General features: G+C 38.4%; 1 protein-coding gene across 1 annotated transcript; it reads left to right on the top strand.

Annotated features, from left to right (window-relative positions):
• The first annotated feature begins 19,039 nt into the window (after positions 1–19,039).
• LOC110316351 (regenerating islet-derived protein 3-gamma) lies at positions 19,040–21,643 on the top strand. Its single transcript, XM_021190575.1, has 6 exons — positions 19,040–19,060; positions 19,337–19,417; positions 20,010–20,128; positions 20,317–20,454; positions 21,043–21,166; positions 21,363–21,643. Exons 2-6 carry the CDS (start codon positions 19,342–19,344, stop codon positions 21,428–21,430), a joined length of 525 nt encoding a protein of 174 aa, XP_021046234.1. The 5' UTR covers positions 19,040–19,060; positions 19,337–19,341; the 3' UTR covers positions 21,431–21,643.
• The last annotated feature ends 1,032 nt before the right edge of the window (positions 21,644–22,675 follow it).

Below are 22,675 nucleotides of genomic sequence, written 5' to 3'. Positions count from 1 at the left end.
TGAGCCTTTTTCAACAGAAACAGACTTCTCAGTTCATGGCTCAAAGTTCCCCACTTCTAGCCAATAGCAGAAAATGCTCAGCATCCTCACTTTCAGGACTCTGAGTCTGAAGGAGTCATGGAAGGAGGCAGCTGCCAGTGCAGGTGAACAAGAAAGACCTTAGTTACTGTTTCAGTAGGATGAGGACTGGCCCACTTCTGGGGAGAACAGAAACCCGAGTGATCTCATAAAACATATCAATTTAGTTATGAGATATTTTAATATTCTATTAGTGTCATAACCACCTAAGGACACTGATTGATAAAAAGGGAAGGCTTACCTTGACTCACAGTTTTAAGGGTTCAGTCTATTCTTTTTCTTCATCTTGATCACTAGATCATTCTGGGAGTGTGTGGTGGAGAAAGTTTGTTAACCTGTAGCTAAGGTTAACAAAGCTGGAGAGTAAGGTTTTATTTAACATGAGAGCCCTTAGTAACAACCAGAACTATGAAAAGTCTACATTTTTAAAATTCATAAATCCCTAGAAGTCTCTACTTGAAAAGAAAATTTTATTACTAGTTTTATTTTTAATATGATTGTTTTTGTTTTGCTTTGAGACATGATCCTAGGGACCTAGAATTTAAGCCTGCTCTCTAGACAAGAATGACTTTGAACTCTTGATCCTCTTACCTCTACCACCCACTTGATGAGATATAGGCTATGTGCTCTATACATGGCTATATTATACTTTAGATTTACATATGTTTTTATGTGCTTTATTTTAGTATAAAAAATCACCACAATTACCTCCAAACTTTACTCTTGAAAGTAAAGTATGTAGAGACTGCTGTCCCATGAAGAAGAGAAAATGGCTGGGAGATTAACCAAGAGAGATGACAACTTAGGATACCATTGCCTTCATCTATCAGCCTTCTAATGATACCATTTAACTCTCTGAAGCTTTTCATATGAGCTTGGAGATACAGAAATGGACATGTCCATAGAGAGTAACTGGGGGCAAATTTGAATTGTCATTACAGGAAAGTGTTAGAAAGGCTTCACTGATGAATTCACATTTAAGTAAAGACCTGAATCATAAGCATGATCGAATAGTATAGAGTAAGGGTGGAGCATAAAACTCCTTAGGATTAGAATGAGACTATGTCCAGAGACAGAAACAAATATGACTTCTTCAGTACTGGTAGCTTGTTGTTGATTTGGAGTAAGGGTGTGTGAGGAGGATTTAGAGTTTGAATCAGGTAAACTTACTCAGACAGGTGATATTTACTTGTTTTTCTTAAGTGTAATTCATGGACAACATAAAAGAGAATGGGGGTATACTTTAATTATTCTCAAGATCATTCAGAGTTCATTTCTTAAGACCAGAAAGAATCCAAGTAGAGGACAAACAACTGCAACATGGTTGTGATTCAGGTTCATGTTGTGATGTTGGTGTGAACCACGGCAATGTTCCTGGAGATGGTTACAAAATATTTTTACACTGATGATATTTGTATTTGTGTGTGTGTGTGTGTGTGTGTGTGTGTGTGTGTGTGTGTGTGTGCAAGTGTCTGTAGGTACACATATACAGAAGAACATATATGGTGGTTGGAGTGCAGTTTGCAAATTTCATAATGTGAGTTCTGGGGACCGAACTTAATCAGTCTTGGTGGCCGGTACCTTTACCATCTAACCAACCTTCCTGTTTCTATTTACCCATTTTACTGATTGAACTGGCAGTGATAAAAGGAAGTGGCATTCAGAAGACCTCCAATGTTTGTTTTGGGTATCTAGGTGGAAAGTGATACTACCTATGGAAATGAGAAAGGAGAGAGAGGGGAATCTTTGAAAGATATGAACATCCCCATATTCCAAAGATCTTTTAATGAGCATTTACTGGAAGTACATTGGGTACTAGAGTCAGTCCAGAATTCAGGTAAAGATGGACACCTCAGTGGGAATAAATGATTCCCACGCCCTTATTTTCCACTAACTTCTTCCTTCCAGAGATTTCCAGGATGTCTTTCCCACCCACTAAATAAACCACTGTTATTGCAAGGGTGTAAGCATCTCAACACGGGCCTCTCACCTAAGCCATAAAGTATGTTCCAGGTGTTCTTGAATTATTATTTCTAGGAGAGTACTTCCTTATTCTTAACAAAGGTATTGACTTCCACACAAGCCCTGCAAATGACAGGATGCTCAGCTATCCTTACCCCTTGGAAGCTCACATGCCAGTGAGGTCAGACAACAAGCAAAGATGCAAATTAAGGATATCTCAGAGCTATACATTTTGGAAAAAGGAGGCTATAAGATGCACTGGGGAGAGTGGGCTATATAGAGTTTTATTGAAGGTTTGATAAGTAGGTGACACTTGATTTTGTAACATGCTCGAAATGTCTGTGGTTATTGTTAAATAACTAAACAAACAAACAAATGCCACTGCGATCCTCTCTTTGGGTACTATACTATTGAAATGGTAGACACTAAGAAGAAACTGGAATCTCATATTGAGAGAAGGCTAATGTCCTGCCTAGCCAAAGGAAGTGCTTGTCTCCTGAAAGACTTATAACTTATCAGACTTTTTTTCAGGAGAGACCTGACAAATAATAAAAGGTGGGGGGGAGTGGAAACCACAGTTTTAACGAAGACTACTTAGCTATATGCATAACTATGACTTTTTACTTTCATGTCAGATCTATTCCAATAGCCCTCAAAATGGACTTGGAAAGGGGTTCACTGGATCTCTTCCCAAAATGTCTCATTGAACAAAATCTGCTTCTGCTTTCCAAGATTAATTCTGATCTCTTAATTGACTTACTGAAGATAGGTGGCGAGTTTGGCTTGTTATGGCCAGTGCACAGTTCTGCCCTTAATATCAGGAACACGTTGAGAATAACTCACTACACAGTCAGAGTAAAAGATTTTCCATATGGTAGATGAATCAATGACAATGGTAATTCCAGAAGATGGCCAAGATGTTTGTGGTCAGCTCTGTGCAGAGTTCTGGGCAAAGAGTTAGGTGGAACTCCAGAGATTTCAGTTTTCTCTGGTGCTCAGAGCGGCTAAGCTTGCGCCTCACCCCTTATGTGTGCTGTTTCCCTCACAGAACCTAACCAAAGTTGCAGAAGTGAGAAACATAGAGACACAGTGTGACGGAACTGAACCATAGGGGAACTGGCAAGGGCTGAATGATAGCAGGCCACCAAATCAGAGCCACTCCTCTCCCTCTGACTTTGTGTTTACACATCAACACACCCCCCCACCCTCGGCAGCTTTCTGCTTTCTGTACACTTCTTCCTGTGTTGTGTTCTGGATTCCCCACTTTGCAACACCTACATCATCACCCTCAACACCCCCATCTCATCTCTTCTCTAGAAGATCAGTATTTATTCCTTCTAGGGATCCTTGGCTTCTCTTACATCACTGGAAGGGAGCATGCGTCTGGGAACTGAACAGACTCAATGCTGCCATTCCCAAAGGTCTTTATGGGGATGCAACACCATTATACTCAAATGAAAAATACTATCTTTCCCACCACAAACATACAAAACTAGAACAAAGCAAATCAGTAGGAAATAAAGAGCCACATTAAGTCCTGTTAGAGAATTTGAAATTCCTCAAAGAAAGCCCACTTTACATTGGTATGGCCTGTGAAATTTCAGAGACAGAAAAGTAAAACTAAGTTAAGGCAAACCAGAGGAGTGCAAAAATTAGAAAATCCATTGACATGAGGAAGGGAACTCAGGGGCACTGATAAACAAAATTGTCTTGTATTAGATAACAAATAGCTCCAGGTTTAGGGTCCTCCACAAAATGGTTATCAGAGCTGCCCCAGGCCAGCAGCTTCAGAGTCCTTTGTCTCACTAAATACAAGAATGGCTTTCAGGGTCTGTAAGAGGATGAGCTTTTGGGCAGGAAAAAGAAAGCTCATTCTCATTTCCTAGGTAATAACCTAGAGAAAAGGTGAAAGAGAAGCATGGGACCTCCTGGATAGCAAGAGCAGGTCCCAAGGCTGCTGTCTCAGGTTAAGAAGCTTTCAGTATGTTGAAGCGTGGCTGTGGATGTTAAGTTGTTCAGTCCAGAAATTCCAAGGACAATCTTCATGAACCTCTTCATGTTAGTGTCTAGACTGGAGCTTGGGCCACTCACTCAGGAATGCCACCCAAGCAGCTGTGTTCACATAAGTACTATGGAAAAGAAGAACAAGGGACTTGAGTGAAAGCCTGAATTCCTGCCTGGTTTTGGCATTTCTGGCCTTTTGGCTGGGACAGAGTTGCCTATAATAATACCATAAGCCTTTGCAACTTCTGGACAAGGATAAGAGGCAGGAAGCTCATTTTTCAAGTCCCTGATCTAAAACAACTGCCTAAACTGTTTCTCCTGTTCTCAATACTATTTACTAAAAAAGCTCTGCTTTTTTTAAAACCTAAACTCCAATTATGCTGGGAGACATTGGGTCAACAAGGCCAGGGACTACATAGAAAGATGTGTTATTATCTTTTAATTACTAGTAATTGCACTCTGGTATTGTTTACATCTTGACTACTCAATTTAATTTCCTTGAGAAGCAGTGGACTTCGCTCTGGCCCTGATAACACCTCTGAATTTATAATTTCTTATCAGCCCTTTATCTTGGAATGTGGTTTAGACTAACACATAGAAAAGTATGCCATCATCCAAGAGGCACCAAATGAAAGAAAGGTTAAGAGACCCAAGCCAGACCCCTAGTGCTGTCAAAAGGATCTTCCCTGAACGAATGATTCAGAAGACTGGAAAAGGAAGCCATTTGGCTCAGTACCAGAGACTGGGTACTTCTTTCCCCTACTGAATCTCTGTTTATTCAGATGCTTACTGGCCTTCTCGGGATGCCAGTTGTCCAGCATTTGTGAAAGGTCTTACAGTCATTCATCAGTGCTGGGAATATGGGTGGGAAGCGGGCTGGGTTATTGGCTTGTTCTTTTCATTTGGTCCCCAGCCATCATTTTAGACTCTTTATACATTTTACTTCCTCTTTCTTCTTTTGATGTTTTTGTAGAATTTATTTTATGTCTGTGAGTACACTGTAGCTGTCTCCAGACAAGCCAGAAAAGGGAATAGGATCCCATTAGAGATGGTTGTGAACCTACATATGGTTGCTGGGAATTGAACCCAGGACCTCTGGAAGAGCAATAAACACTTTTAACCACTGAGCCACCTCTCCAGTCTCCCTCTTTTATTTTTATTTACACGCATTAATTTGTGTGTATGTTTCTATGTGTGTAAACACATGTGCCACTGTATGTATGGGTTAAAGAAAAACCTTCAAACGTTGTGCTCTCCTTTCACCAGGGGCCCAGGAATTGAACTCTGGTCATCAGGATTAACAGCAAGCACCTTTTATACACAAAGTTATTTTGCTGGACTTCTGAAATTTAAAGTTATATACTCTTATTATTTCAGACTTATTAAGCCAAACAAATTATATTTGAAATGTGTTATTATTATTACTAATTTTGAATGTGTGTGTATGTGTGTGATATGTCTATGAGTGAAGGTGCACGTACTATGTAATACTTATATAGCTCAGAGGATAACTTGTGAGCATCAGTTCTTTTTCTGTGATTAGGTTCTGGGATGATCTCAAGCTCTCAAGCATGGATGACAAACACTTTTATACAATGAAGCCATCTGTGGATGTCCTAAAGCATTATACTTTTTGTCATAAGAAAAATTACAATAATATTTGTGGTTTTCTTTATATTTCCCTGGAACAGAACAAATTTAGATGTTTATTACAGTTATAGGCGTGAGTGCTGTGAATTTTATTGATGTGCAAGAGTAGGAATCCCCATACTCCTCCTCTTTTTCTGAGGTTTGGATTGGAAACTGTAAGGAGAGACCCTCAGTGGGTTGAGTTGAGACAGGGGCAACTCAGCAGCTGAGTGACCCTTACTTGGTTTCTTATTCTTGGCGGAGTGGATAATGAAGGGCTTCTTACGTCTTAGAGGCCACAAAGTCTATGAGGATCACCCCTCTGCTGCTAGAGTCAAATTCACTGTCATACTAGGAAATGATCTTTACAAAGTTATTACTAAGATCAATGCTAGGCCCAATATTAGAGATGGAAGAAGAGACATCACTGTTAAGTTGGAGGAGATAATTTGGCTCTCAGTTAAGCCCAAGATGCCCTTTAGTTGCCCCTCAGTACCTGCTTTACCACCTTCTTCATGTCATCATACTTAGCAACTTTCTTTAGATGCTATGTCAAATCCATGATGAACATATTGGGGGTGGGAACACAAAAGTATGCCAGTAAGCTTCCTGGTTAGCTCCAGAATGACCTTGCCCACAGGGAGCACCAGAGGCTACAGAGATGTTCTGGGTAGTCCCATGGTAACCAAGCCACAGCTTCCCAAAGGGAACATCCACAGTATTCTGGGTGGCAGTGATCTCACAGCGTGTGGTCAGAAGTTCTTTCACAGTGCCAAAGTTACCTATGAAGTTGATGATGTAGACAGCAATGCTGACAATATTGAATGAGTTGCCATACATCTTGTGATTCACACTCATCAGAAATATGTGTGCATCAGCTGAAGGGAAAGAGGTACCCACTCAGTACCACCCTTGAGATGGTTCCAGACTTCTATATGGTAGTGAAGACACCAGTAGACTCCACAACATACTCATCATCAGCATCACTCCTTTGTTGTCGGCAGGATCTTGCTTGTGGACGATGGTGATGAGTTTCCCATTGATAACAAGCTTCTTGTCAGCCTTTACTGTGCAGTTGAACTTGCCATGGGTAGAGTTGTACTGGAACATGTACACCATGTAATTAAGGACATTGATGGCAATAATATCTACTTTGCCACAGATGAAGAAAACCCAGGTAATCAGACACTAAATATGACCCAGTCTGTTCATTCTGACCTTTACTATGCTGTCTCAAAGATGAAACTGGCTCAGCTCTGGCTCATTTCACACTTACTCATATGTCTCATACTGGCTTTGAACTCATGAAAATCCTCCTGCATCAACCTCTTGAGAGTTTGAATTACAAACTTGGACCTTCAAATTCCAAATGCTACTATCCCTCTTTATTTAAAATAAAAAAATACAACTGAGTCTAGTAATTTTCCAATGCTCACAAGCCTAGCAGCAAAAATAGATCACAAATTTGCCAACAGAAAGCCTGGTCTCTATGGAGAAATCCAAGGCCAGCATCATCTCTGCTGATATAACACTGGATTTAGGGCTCAAATAGCAAACATAACTCAAAATTTTATCTCAAACTGTATATTTCTTTTAAAGATATTTTTTCTTTTCATTCTGACGGTTAGACACAGATGGAAGGATGAGGAGTTTGTCAGTGAGAGCTCAGAGGAAGGCTTGGCTCTGTAGGGAATTGTGATTACATGGGAGTCTGTTTTAGCAGACAAAAGGAATTCCTTTCCAGGGAAATCAGTGAAGTGAACTGACCACCCAGCTATTTCACCTCAAACCATCCTCCGCTTTCCTAACTTAGCAAGGATTGATCACACACTTCTCATTGCTGTTCCAGTTCTCTCTCCATCAAATACCTGATGCCTTTACACCAGTGCTGATTAACGCTAGCATCCAGCCATTGCTATTCTACTAAAAAATTCAAAACCTACTACATCTTGTTCCACTGTAATGGAATGAGTCTATGAGGTTTATTCCTCTGACACTGTATTCAAATTCATTGTCATACTAGCAAATGATCTACCCACTAAGACCAATGCTAGGCCCTCAATACAGAGTGAATGAACTTTATGATGATAGTATCCAAAGAACCTGCCCTAGCTTCCTTAAACTTCAGTCACCCTGAGAAGGTCAACATTGGTCTTTGATTCTCAGAAGTATTGAAACACTGTATCCACATTATTATAGATGAAATAGACACAGAGCATTGAAGTTGCTTACACTATGCCACAAGCCAAGACCTGTCAGTGTTAACTTTTAAAGTCATGTTGGGCAGCAAACACCAGATTTGTACTCTTACTGCAAAATTGCACTGAGGATGGAATTTGATTTGAATCAAGTTGATTTTGGATTAGAAAAATGTATCACATAGCTATCTCTTGAGTATACTCTGAAGTAGCTCACTTCCCTGATATAAATATATCATATATAATATAAGATGGAAAGGAAGCAAGAGAAAATAATGGTAGCTGGAAAAGAAAAATAATTACATTATTTGCGTTTTATGAAGAACACACACACACATATATATATGAAATAAAAAGAAAAGATATATGTTCTTCATAAAAGAAAGATTATATATATTCCTCATAAAACACAAATCATGTAATTATTTTTCTTTTCCATCTACCATTATTTTCTCTTGCTTCCTTTTAAATCTCATATTAGACTTTTTCCTTTCTGCTGACTACATTTATGTCATCTATCTATCTATCTATCTATCTCCCATAATCTCTTCTCTCTATTTAATCTATCAGATATTTATGTGTATATCTACCTGGATATATGCAGATAGACAAATAAATATCCATATATTTACCATCCTTTCAAACTTTCTCTCTGTCTATTCACTTATCCACCCCTCCACTTATCTATCTATCTATCTATCTATCTATCTATCTATCTATCTATCTATCTATCTATCTATCTATCTATCTATGTACTTACCTATTTGTTTATCTATCTATCTATCTATCTATCTATCTATCTATCTATCTATCTATCTATCTATCTAACATGTATTTATCAATCAATGTTTAGCTATTTGTGGTGTGTGTATCTGTGTGTGTATATGTTTTGGTCTGTGTCTGTATGTGTTTGTCTGTGCACACTCACACATATGTGTGCAGGTTTGTATGTGTGTGTGTTTTTGTGTGTGTGTGTGTGTATGTGTGAAGGAGAGAGAGAGAGAGAGAGAGAGAGAGAGAGAGAGAGAGAGAGAGAGAGAGAGTCTTGAAATAGGTCCAACATTTTGTTACACAATTTCTCTATCAATGACCTACATTCCACATGTATGTATGTATGTATGTATGTACGTATGTATTTGTGTGTGTATATTTATTATGACCTTGACTAATGACTCAGTGCTTTATTAAAAGCATATATAATGTATGTAATCATAGTCAAAACTAATCAATTTACCACAGGCCATCTTCCCTTATAGATAGTTTCAATGAGACTGTTCATGGTGACATAAAGGATGAGCTAATTGTACCAAGGTAAGTAGATATTCTACAAAGTAATTCAAACACTCAGAGGTTTCCCTGCTGCATTCTCTATTTCAAAGCAATGCTTCTGGACATCCATAGTCCCCTTAGTAGTGCTGGGCATGCCTCACAGCTCAACACATATGAGCCAGCCAGTGGATCAAAAGTAAAACCTAGACTTTGCTAAAGTCAGTTACATTAAGTCATAGGAGGTTAGAGAACATACATACAACAGCTCAAGTTCCTAGAGCTATTTCCTCTTAATAAATGAGAAAGTGGAGTTGTACTCATCTTTTACTAAGAAGGATAATATAAATGTTCACCACATTACACACCACTTAAAAGTTTATATGTGAAAAAATGTTTTAAGTAGTTTTAAATCAACTTTATTTCTGTTGCTGAATTGAACAAGCTATGAACTATTTATTTAAAAATATTTATTTAAAAAATATCTTTTTTAAAAAAAAAAGGAATATAGCTGGGGACATGAATCAGGGGTGGGGGTAAGAAACTACAGAGGACCCAAGTTTGGGTAGTTCACAGGCACCTGTAAATCCAGTTCCAGGGTTTGGACTCCCTCTTCAGCACTCTTCACACCCACACACGAGCACATATCCCATACAGAGAAACAATCTGAAAATAATTTTTAAAATCAAATTAAAGCATAAGCTTAAATATTCACTGCATTTCTAAGAATACAGTGGAGTTCATGAAATAATGTTGAAATTATTTTCACAATATTATCTATTATCTTGGTGTGGTAACATCTCAAGTCATTTAGTATATTCTTTCCTACTTCCTCCATTTGCAGAGTTGACCATCCTAGATTACCACATTATGTCTTGCTACTACTAAGTTAGAGTAATTCTTAAGATCCTTTATGCCTTTGATACAAATGACTCAACCTTTCGGTTAGCCTATTCTACATTCACAAGTGTCAGCCATGACTCTGTGGTTTGGCTAGAGGTTTATAGGGGTACAGAGTCCAGCACAGAAAATGTAACCCTAATGACTCTTCTGATACCTTCCCGTAAGAATGTTAAGACTTCCTTGATTACAGTTCCAGATTCTCCAATATCAATAATAACTCCAGATGCACTGAAGGTTCCAAGCCTCCCTCAGTGTCTCACCTTTGGTGACGACAGTTATTTCTCATGGATTTTGGCTTATGCATACCACACACACCTTGGAATCAGTAATATAGGTTTTGAAAGCTTTACTTTGCATGTTTTTTCTCTGTGCTGTTTCATGATAATTCTTTCATCTCCCAAATCTATAATGACATCTCAGAATATGCTGAATTCAAATTCTTACAATGTCTTCAACTGGAATACTAGTGGGGATAGACACTTGTTAAAAATTCTCAGAACAACTGTTTTCTCTAAGCAAAACCAGCACATGGAACCTATGTTTGCATAGATGTGTGCTTTTATACACACACATGAAAACCTAAACATGCACAGAAAATCCTCCCAGTGGTCAGTCTTATGACCCTACTATAAGAATGATTTGGAGAAATTTCTATTTGCTTTCAAAAATAAATTACACCAATCTTCCTTGAAGTACATATGTTTATATAAGATAATATTTAAACTCTACATGAGACCCTGAAAAAGCAGCTAACCAATCACCTGTGGAAAATTCCATTAGCAGAAAGCAAATAAGATGCCCTAAAACTAATGAATCTCTCTAATGAGGTGATTTTTAATAGTACCAACTCATAAAGCAATTAATTTGTTCTGTTTAGAATTTAATTCATAGTTGCTGAATGTCTGAAGAATCCTAACTGAAACGAGATAATAACTGTGCGATACCTTGGGGGAAGAATTTACTGGGATCCTTCACTTGCATTTCCTACCCTGCCTCTAACATGTAGTGTTCCCTAGACCAAGGCATGTGCTCTGTCTTCCTGTGTACTTTCACTGTAATACACAGATAATACCTGCCCTTCATAATGTACTGGATAATTTGAAAATAAAGGAAACTAGTGGACCATATGAATAAATTAGACTATTGCTTAAATTAAAGAAAGGTTGGATCTTAAAGCATTTAGTCAATTTATAGGAAGATGAGGACATGTATCTATCTTTTTCTAAGAAAGAGAAATTGGTACTATTGTATTTTGAGTAACTAAAGACTATCCAATAACTCCACTAAGTAAACTTCTTCATAATGTGCAGTAAGTTAATTTGGCTTAGCAAATAACCACTCTGGACTATTGGCCACAAAATGTCCCCAGCATGCTTATCCATCCCATGTATTAAAGGATGCTGATTTTCTAGGCTTAGGTTGTCTTAAAGTCAGATATATGCAATGGCAAATTAAACATATTTAAGAGACATTTCCTTTCATCTCACATAGTAATAGAGGGCTTATAGCAAAATCGAATACACTACTTCTCTTCTTTTCTTCCTCTCAGAGGAAGCTGGTGGTAGTGAGCTGAGAATCACTTTGGACTTCAATACTACTTCTTTCAGTCTATGACAAGATTACTCAGTCACTCCAGATTTGCATTCCTTTGTGTGAAAAATGGAGGTATGACTGGTTGTTTCCTAGGAATCCTCTGAATATTTCATTACTGTTTGGAGAATTATGAGCACAGTGGCTTGTCCAAAATTAGTCCTGAATAAATGGCAGTCATTATTGAAGTTTTTCACAAATTATGCAATAATTCTTTGATTACATTCTTGAAAAGAAAATTCCTTATTGAGTAACATCTCAATTCCTTTTTAAAAAATAGTATATATTTACTACACTTAAGCTTATTCTGAGAATGAGGAAAGGTGGACAATTATTGGTCACTTGCCCCAAGGAGACAATATTAAAGGTTAAAGAATAGATCACAATGATTGCAGCAAATAGCTAAGCTAAAAAATGATTCAGAGATTCAGAGAGTCTTCTTTTCCATAACCTAATATCCAGATCAAATGTTGCTCTTTCCATTGAAAATTAAGCACTGATTATATCATGAGCCGGCATTAAGAATATTAGCTTCTATTTACTATGTAAATAGAGACACCATGATCAATGACATTGCATGTATTGTTTTTGTTTTGTTTTGTTTTGTTTTTGTTTGTTTTGTTTTTGTTTCTTTGAGACAGGGTTTTTCTGTGTAGTCCTGGATGTTCTGGAACTCACTCTATAGACCAGGCTGACCTCGAACTCAGAAATCTTCCTGCCTCTGCCTCCCAAGTGCTGGGATTAAAGGTGTGAGCCACAATGGCTGGCTGGCTGCATGTATTGTTTTACCGGATTCCACATTAACATTGTAAAAAAGTTCTCATCTCATCATGAAGCCCAACTGGTCTACTATTTGGACCTGCATGTGTCACAGTTGAGGACCTGCATGTGTCCCAGTTGAATGAAAATATATGTCTGAGTGATTTGGGGGATACCATGGGTAGAGAAGGTATTACCACATTTTAAAGGATCCATAATACCTTAGAAATTTTCTAAGCTAGGATGTCTGGTGGGAACCCCAACCACATGTTTCCCTACCCTAGAACACATGACTTCCCTACTCAGGTAGAAAAACCTGACTACAAAACCTTCTTGAACACTGAAGTTGGTACTTTTCACTTCATTCTTGAGTATCCTGGGCACCTGAATTTGTCTTGGATGTGTTCATGCAACTGTAGTAGGAATTTTCCAGTGTTTTGGAGTGAATTCCATCTCTGAGATATACCATGACCTTCCTCTCTACCCTTTAATGTGTATGCATGCTTCTTCCATCACCCTTATAGAAATCTCAAGGTTGTGTTTGCATTTTGCTTCTGTGCTAACTCTTGGTCTTTCCTGCAGTTCCAATGGGATCTTGTTGTTATCTGAATTCTTCCCTAAGAAATATGTGAACATGATGAGAAGACACTGAGAGACATGGGAATAATATCCTAAATATCCCAGAAATTTCTGAGAAGTCTTATCTATGAAGGTCACTATTTACCTGTGGTTCCTACTTCAAGCAATCAATCATGAACTCCATGGAGCAAAGTCTCCTTTATAACCAACAAGATCTAATATGTTGAAGAAAGTTGCATGCCTGAGTTTTTATCTGAACACCTTTCTTTCTTCCTATTTTCTTTCCTCCATTCCCTGCCGCTGTCCCTCTCTCCCCTCTCCCTCCCTTTCTTCCTTTTTCCTTTCTTTATTCTTTTTAGTAAGCTTTAATCAAAAAGTTGACCATGAGGGCAAATTCTGTGTTTGGACCTCTGATATAGTTCAAATATATCTGTAGAAGTTTTCATCCTAAATTCTGTATGCAAAGAAGGCTTTCTTGTAAAGCCACTTAGGGAATAAGCTCAATGGCATAGAAAATAATCACCCTTTGAATAATGTTATTTAATCCAAATTGCCATGAGATGGCTTTCTAAAATATATTTTGTTTACAAGAGCTACAAAGAAAGGCCAGAGAATGTGTTTTCATTTTAGACTGCTATTTCTAATAGGGAATCCAAAATAAAGCATTGAGAATTATCTGTAATTGCTCTACTTGCAGGCAAATTCTGCTATCATTTTCTATTTCCACAGATTCTTACAGAAGACCTCATTGAACAATAAGGAATTATTCTTCATGTAGGTTGTGGTTTTAGCATGGGAACAACAAATCCATTTCCCAGGGGCTCTCTGATCCACATTCATGATATTCCAGTATTTCTCAAAAATAGAAAAAGATGAATTGTACTTCTGAGACTTTTGAGTCTAGCATCTCATTAGAGAATTGAGAAAAACACATCAAAGGTGATAAAGTCACTCACTCAAAATAATATATTTAATTGTGGAAATAATATTAAAGTCCCATTTTTCAAGCTTAAGACACATCAAGAAGTTAAGATAATTATGAATACATTTATTATTGAGTAAATATTAGCAGATTTAATATACTAGTTGGAAAATGTACAAAAACACATTTAGCCAGTAAAGAATGGTAAAAACGGCAATATGTGATTTATTCTGTCTGTCTGTTTGTCTGTTTGTGAATCCATTTGTCTGCCTGTCTTTTGGAGTCTGTGAGTGGTGGGCATGTATACCAGTACAGGCATGTATGTATACATGTATGTGGAGGCTGTACCATCTCAGCTGCTGTTCCACAGGTGTTTTCCATCTTGTATCTTATCTGGTCTGTGAACTCAAAAAGCAGGCATAGCTTGTTGGCCAATGAGCCACAGAGATCCATTTATCCATGCTTCCCCAGTACTGAGGTTACAAGTACACAATATCACTCCTGGGTTTTTGAAGCCTGGGTTCTAGCGATCGCACAAGAGACCACAAAGGCAAACAGTCACCTAGCAGGACCATGAGAAAGAATAATAACTTATTGATTCAAATCACTAACATTGGGGAAATTTCATTGTGCAGTAATCTGTCACCAGAGAAACACAAAAGGGTAAGATCACACAGAGAGATTCAAGAGGAAGCTGATGGCATATTCACATTTATTACTGACGTGAATACGTAGGGTTGAGATCAGAGAGCAAAAAATACGTACACCATTCTCTGTTTTCATCTTACATTCAAATTTTTAGAGTAGAGTTTTGAAGAATTGCTGAATGGAATTAAGTGTAGTTCTCCCTTCTGCATCCAAATGGTATTTCATAAGTTCACAAAAGTTTACAGGGTGGGGAGCAGAAAGAGCAACAAGCACTATAGAACACATTGCATGTGACCTGTGACTTTTGAAGTATTGGATTTCAACACTGGTCACTGGTTAAGAAGTCTCCATGGAGAAGAGGCAAGCAAGGAGGGGGTTGATTGGGAAGAATAGGAGGGAGAGGGAGAGGGAGAGGGAGAGAGAGAAGGACAGGGAGACCCTTTGGAACACACAGATCTAAACTAGATGTCTCTGTAAAAATCACTCTGGAATTTGATGTGAAATTCTGAGCCCGAGTTCAGGGAACCAACTGTATAACACAGGAGAAAGAAGGACTGGGGGGGAGAGTGGAGGGGGCCCCCAGAAGATCAGGTACCTCTAAAAGACCTCACAGGAACTGAGCCAGTAACCCCAGGGTTTCTCATGCGGCTACAGCAGCTCTCCTGCATGTATAGCATAGCTTTTAACTTTAGCACTTTTATAGGACCTCTTAGTCTGTGAACAAGTCAATCTCTGATTTTTCTGCCTTCTCTTGGAGTTATTTTATTTTATTTTTCTCTTGACTTGTCTTATCCAAATTATGATATGATGGCTTTTGTTTTATCTTATTACATTTTATTTTGTTGTTTGTTATTATTTCCTCAAAGCCTGATCTTTTCTAATGAAAGATAGAAAGTGAGTAGATCTGGAGGAGAGAAGATATGGAGGAACAGGGAGGAATAGAGGGAGAGGAAGCTGTATTCAGATTATATTGTATGAGAACAGAATCTAAGTTGAATAAAAAGGAAAAGAGCAGTGTCTTTTCTAACTCTGTTGCTAAACTATAAGTGTTTAATTGGAATTTATATTTTGACAATATTTTTCATGCTCATTAAACTGTTCTATAAGCTCTAATGATTAATTTAGAGATTGTTCAGTGTTTTATTCGTTATTCGTTATGGAAATGGAATATTTGTACAAATGCTTAAAGCTCTATTTACTTTTTGATTGTTTAATTTTCTTTTCTTTTTTTTTTTTTTTTGAAATGTATGTTTTTCTGTAATACAATACTGTTGAATCAAATTATAAGACTGGAGACCTTATTTCCTGGTTTTGAAGAAAGCATTATCAGTATTTTGACTTTGAGTAATTGAAGTCTTTTTTATCCGATTGAAGTACTAACATGCGCATCACATTACTAACTTTTCTAACTCACTAGTAAATGTTAGATTTTACTAAGTGCATTTTTTTTTTTTTTACTTTCTCGAATTATCCTTTAAGGTTAAATTTCTCAGTATGATACAAAGAATAATGGTTCTTCATGATGAAACTACATTTACATTTCTGAGCTTAATTTTTTCTCTTCATTTATTGTATATTTTCATACAGGTTCTTGAGGAAAATTAGTCTTTAAATTTCTTTCTAAATTTAGTTTTCAGCTTTCTTCTCCCTATGTTCCCTCTCATTCAACAGTTTTTGAAAATTTTCATAGAAATCCAAAGAGAACTGCATGATTAATATCCACATGCCTGTTTCTAAGAGATGCCAGTGATCCCTTCATTGCCCCGTTGTTTCATCAAACCCCCCATCTTTGTCACAAACGCAGTAGACTGTGTTAATGTATATTGTGTGAAATGTATATTACTTATAAGTATTGTATTAAGCTCAATATGATAAAAGCATCTCAAGTAATATGGTATCAATTTTCATGTCAACATGAAAACACATAACACCTTAATTTTGTCAAATGTTCATGTTTCACCAATAATCTCATAGATTTTATTTTTTCATTGATTTTTTCCATATAAGAATCTAAATGTATTTTACATAATGGACTTCACATATATTTCTCTCAAATTTTGAGTATTTTGTTATATTATTTTCTTAATTCATTGTTTGAATTCACAGTTTTTTTTTATTTTAGTAGTTGCATCTATTTTCATACAATATTAAATATATTCACATCTAATTTTCTGGAAATTAATAGATAGACAATAATAACAATTTCTCCAATTACTTTCCTTTCAGAAATCTTTACATATTTAATTATCCTCAAAGCATCAATATTATTCACATCATTAGTGTTTATAGCACTAGATATGTACAGGCAGAAGCCTAGCATAGCTGCCCTCTACCCAGCAGTTGATTGAAACAGATGCAAATACCATAGCCAAATATTAAGCAGAGGTCAGGGACCCATATGGAAGAATTAGGGGAAGGGTCAAAGGCCTGGGATGGGAAAGAAAATCCACAGGAACAACAATATGTCAATTAAACTCGACCCTTGGGAGCTCTCAGAGATTGAGCCACAACCCAAGGATTATACCCAGGCTGTGCAGAGGCTCCTGGCACATATGTAGCAGAGGATTGGTTTGTCTGGCTACTGTGGGAGAGGATGTGCCTAATACTAGAGACACTTGATGTGCCAGGGTTGGGGATACCCTGGGGGACCCATCCTCTCAGAAGAAAAGAAAGGGGGAATGGGGGAGAGAGTCTGGGTGGGGAGGCACAGAGCGGGGCAGCATTTGGAATGCAAATAAGTAAATATATAAATAAATAACAAAGAATACCAATTATATTGGAGCATTTTTTTGAAGCAGTTCTTGTTTTTCACATTTTTTAAAATTTTCTTTATTTACATTTCAAATGCTCTCCTGAAAGTTCCCTATAACCCCCCCGCCCCTGCTCCCCTACCCACTACTTGGCCCAGGCCTTCCCTTGTGCTAGGACATATAAAGTTTTCAAGACCAAGGGGCCTCTATTCCCAGTGATGGCCGATTAGGCCATCTTCTGCTACATATGCAGCTAGAGACACAAGCTCAGGGGTTACTGGTTAGTTCATATTGTTATTCCACCTACAGGGTTGCAGCCCCCTTCAGTTCCTTGGGTACTTTCTCTAGCTCCTCCATTGGGGACCCTGTGTTCCATCCAATAGCTGGCTGTGAGCATCCACTTCGGTGTTTGCCAGGCACTGGCATAGCCTCACAAGAGGCCGCAATATGAGGGTCCCTTCAGCGGAATCTTGCTGGCATGAGCATTAGTATCCAGGTTTGGTGGCTGATGATGGGATGGATTCCCGAATGGGGTAGTCTCTGGATAGTCCATCCTTTCATCTTAGCTCTAACATATTGGAGCATTTTAAAAGCATGTTGTAGAAATGTGCATATATTTTGAAAACCATATGTATATCAAATCATTTTAGCCTTGCTTTTTTTTTTCAGGACAGCAATTGGTTCTTGGGGAGAAACCTAGTGTTTTGAAAGTATTTAAATAATCAAGTTTGTTAACATTAATTATCTTATTTATTTGATATAGTTCAAGGTCATTCTAATGTGAAATGTGAACTCCTTTCTGCCTGAACCTGCATGGGTGATGGACACATGTTAAAGATTCTGGCTGAATTAGTGATAAAGTACGCATCATTTTAGGTACAGTTTCCTTAACCTCATGAACACGTGTTGGTATCATTAAAATAGCACATACAGCATTTTAGCATAGTTATGAAAACTACATCAAAGCCATTCTAAGGGAATTTAAAAGACCTCCCAAATGTCTGATCAAAGTTTGAGCATAGGACTCTGAATATCAAGTAAATAGTTCAGAATTACAGTAAATCAAGGTCTTGTTTCTCAACTTTCCCACAAAGAGGCAGCAGGAAACCAAGTCTCTTCTATGACTGTTACTTGAAACCTCATCTAAAATATTGACTCAAAAGATTATTATCAAGGTTCCTGTAAGTCTTGGTACAAAGTTCAGACCTTTTCTCCTTTGTTTACACTCTCCCTTCATTCAGCTAATTTACCACCATCATCAATTGTTATAATTTCTAATTTATCAAAAATCTAATCACTGATATAAATATTACAAAACAAAGAGTCAAGAAATATCCATATGAACCTACAGTTACAACTCCTTCTTTGGGGTGCATCAAAAGTACCCTGCTAATATCTGTTTTCTTCAGTAAACTCAAGGTTGCAATATTTTAAAAATGTTAGCACAGCATAATCTATAGCACAACTATAATTTCCAAGTTTTCCAGAACCAAGTATCTGGGAAAGGATGGGGAAAGTTCAAACTGCACCCATACCTGACAATTCAGCAGGGCTGCTAACAGGAAAGGGTCACATGTGTAACAGTTTATAGTCTTTGGCAGGAAGAAACTCCTGCTTTTGATGGGAAACCCCTAGAGTCCATGCCAAGCACCACCTACCTCCCTGACTTGCATGAGCATTCTGCTTATTCACTTTGATGCCCCTCCCTCAAGTCTTATTATAAAAATAGTCATCGCTGTCCTGACACACCATCCTAGGTATCTGCAAGACAGGTAAGTAGGAGCTTTGTTCATCCATCATACCACAGGAGAAGGGATGGGAGAATACCTCTCCTCGAAGAACAGAGAACTCTGAGAATCAGCACAGGCAACCTCGGGTGTTTCCAGGGAAAGGGAACAAGGTGTATTCTTCTCATTCCAGAATCAAAGAGGGAAAGAATTAGTGTTGGCTGCAGAGTTAGTCCAAGGAGACAGAAGAGATTGCTCCTCTCAACATGTTCTCTCTTAACCATATTGCCATCCATGACTCTGGTTGTTCCTTCCTTACAGACAAGATGCTTCCTCGTGTGACTCTCACCATCATGTCCTGGATGCTGCTGTCCTGCCTGATGCTTCTTTCTCAGGTGCAAGGTAAAGTTTTGAGTGCCCAGTGAGTGTCCCATGAGTGTCCAGTGTCAAAAGGCAAAAGAAGGTTCTGGAGAGTCTCATGTGGCAATGATGAAGAGAGCATACATAAGACAACTGCCTGAAGCAAAACCATCATCCTGCTTCCCTCTAAGTCACTAATAACAGATGGGTATCATGGCAGCTTATTCCTGAGATTCCTGAGTTTCCAATTTTGCTAGCAACTTTAGCTGATGGCTTGAAGGAAAGTGTGGAAGTCATTAATGAACTGTTGAGATAAAGAAGGGCTGAATGGGCCAATTTAGAAATTGATAGCCCTAGAATTAGGGATTTAGAAATAATATGAGAAGAATGAAGCATGAAATTAAAAGAAGAAAATTTCCCATAAAGTAGGTCAATCTCAATACCAAGAGGACTCAGAGAGAAAGGGTATTCTGTATTCTGTATTCTGTATTCTGTATTCTGTATTCTGTGTAGTCTGTATTCTGACACTCTCTGTTCTGGACTTAATCTCAAAAGGCAGGCCTCATCAACATTTGCTAAATTGACCTTTCTATTCATTACTCCACACTCCTTTCTTTATCTCCTTCCACTCCAGGTGAAGATGCCAAGAAAGATGCACCATCTTCACGCATCAGCTGCCCCAAGGGCTCCCGTGCCTATGGCTCCTATTGCTATGCCTTGTTTAGTGTACCTAAAAACTGGTTTGATGCAGATGTGAGTACTTGCGGGTACAGAGAGGAGGGAAACAATGGGAGGGACCTGTAAGTCACAAAAGAAGTGGGCTCCAATTTCCACAGTTCCTTGAGAATCACAATGAACATTCAGTACCTCTATCATCTACATTTGCTTGCCATTAACTCATGAAGTTTCAGTCTGTCACTCATTCTGGCCCCCTTACCTAGCTGGCCTGCCAAAAGAGGCCCTCTGGACATCTTGTGTCTCTGCTCAGTGGAACTGAAGCTTCCTTCCTGTCCTCCATGATTAGAAGCAGTGGTAACAGTGGCCAATATGTGTGGATTGGGCTCCATGACCCGACACAGGTGAGATATCCTCTCCTCCCATCTGATTTCTCTCGCATCTATTCTGGTCCCAAGCTCATTTACTATGTTTCTATGAGAAAAAAAAACTGAATTACAACTAGAGTTAATATTCTGTATAACTGGGGCAAAAGAAAGTTCCTGAGTTCTGTGGAGGTCCCTAGTCTTCAGATGACATCCATGTGACTGTGGTCAGTCTTTCTGAAGTTCCTCAATGAGGGTTTGCAAATCTTTTTTTGTGACATTGCAAGCATTTGTACCAATGATTTTGAGAGAACACAAAAGAGAGAATATCTGTATTTGTGCTTCACAGAATCTTTATGGACTTTAAAGTTCCGAGAAATTTACAAAAGAATAACCTGCTATATTCTTTGAGGTCCATGTTATTTTTTTTTCTGGGTTTAAACAGCTTGTGATTATCACCAGGGATCTGGGAGTAGGAGGGAGATGTTCAGGTTAAATTCTGGACAGCGTCTGAAAGAATAGATCAATTCCATGATGTTGAACATTAAGTATCAGCTATTCCCAGTAAGGGATCATGCAAGCAGAGCTTCAGTGGTTCCTCTTTTCCCATGGCTGCCCCAATTCTAGGGCCAAGAACCCAACAGAGGTGGATGGGAGTGGAGCAATGCTGATGTGATGAATTACATCAACTGGGAGACGAGTTCCTCCTCTTCCTCAGGCAGTCACTGTGGCACCCTGTCAAGAGCCTCCGGTAAGACTAGGGCAGTCCTCTCTGAAAACCAGTGCTTTTTTTTTTTTTTTTTTTTTTGACTGTTTTCCAATTCTCTATCTCTCATGTTTTTTTTATGTCTCTCCTTCCTTTCTTTCTCCTTCCCCTGGAGTGGGACACTGGTAAAGATGATACAATGACCCTAACATGTAGACCACTTACTCTTCTGTGTCTGCAGGATTTCTGAAGTGGAGAGAGAATTATTGTAGCTCAGAGTTACCCTATGTCTGCAAGTTCAAGGCCTAGAGTATAGAGCTGACATCATGAGTTGATATATACCTCGTCACAACCAAGAACCCAAATGTGAAGACTGATGAAAAGGGGAACATTCTCCCCACAATTGAAATCTGACCTGATTTTCTCCTCGTCTGGCCCTTCCTTCCTCTCATTTGAGGCACTCTGTGTACACTATGGCCTTAATTCTCAAAGCATAATATTAAAGTATATAACTCATGCTCATATAACTTGTGCTCTGGTCACTTGGTAAATGAACAAAATATATCAGTCAAAAGAAAGAGGCAAGCAGAGATGATTTTAATGGGGAAGGGAGAGAACTTTTCTTCATTAGTATAGTTACAAGAAGAGATTTCAAGGTCCTCTACAGTATACTTCATGTTCCTGTATGCAGTTCTAACGAAACTACTGGGTCATGTACACAAAAAGGCATACATATGAAAATAGAAGGGGAGTTATAGGAAGGAGGAAAGGGATCAGTGATAGTGGGCAGAAGATGAGAAGCAGGGACTGCATACAAAGTACATGGCTTACATACGTTAAAGTGTCATAAAGAGAAAAATGTAGGGTGTGTGTGTGCATGTGTGTGCATGTGTGTGCATGTGTTTCAGTTATTATTACTATTAGTAGTATTAGTAGTAATTATTTTCATTATTATTAGGAATTTAATGTTGTTTTACAGTCCAGTCACTATCCCCTCCAGGTATGCCCTTTAACTGTTTCTTATAATACTCCTCCTCCCCATCTCCAAGAGAATGCCCACCATCCCCTGCCCCACCATACCTCCCCAATCCATGGGGCCTCAAGTTGCTTGAGCATTAGCTGCATCTTTTCTAACTGAGGCCAGACCAGGCAATCCTCTGCTGTACATGTGTTGGGAACTTCACATCAGCTAGTGTATGCTGCCTGGTTGGTGGCTCAGTGACTGAGCGATCTCAGGGGTCCAAGTCAGTTGAGACTGCTGGTCTTCCTATCAGGTCACCCTCCTCTTCAGCTTCTTACAAGAGTGTCAGTTTAAATAACAAGTACATTTGCAAATAAAGGAAAAGGGTGGAGAAAGATAAGCCACTGTATTATTAGAAAAAATACTGGAATGAATGTGTTCAATTTAGCTGAGTCAAATTTCAGAAAACAGAACATTATTGAGGATTAAGAGAACCATTTGAAAACCTTAAATGTGCTGAGTTCTTTATAAGCATGTGCCTGGGGAAATAATACAAATCAAGGAGGCAATAACTTTCAGAACTGCAGTAGAAA

Source organism: Mus pahari, chromosome 2 (assembly GCF_900095145.1).
Source record: "Mus pahari chromosome 2, PAHARI_EIJ_v1.1, whole genome shotgun sequence".
NCBI lineage: Eukaryota > Metazoa > Chordata > Mammalia > Rodentia > Muridae > Mus > Mus pahari.
The sequence above is the reverse complement of the archived record's forward strand: the minus strand, read 5'-3'. Positions and strand labels throughout refer to the sequence as shown.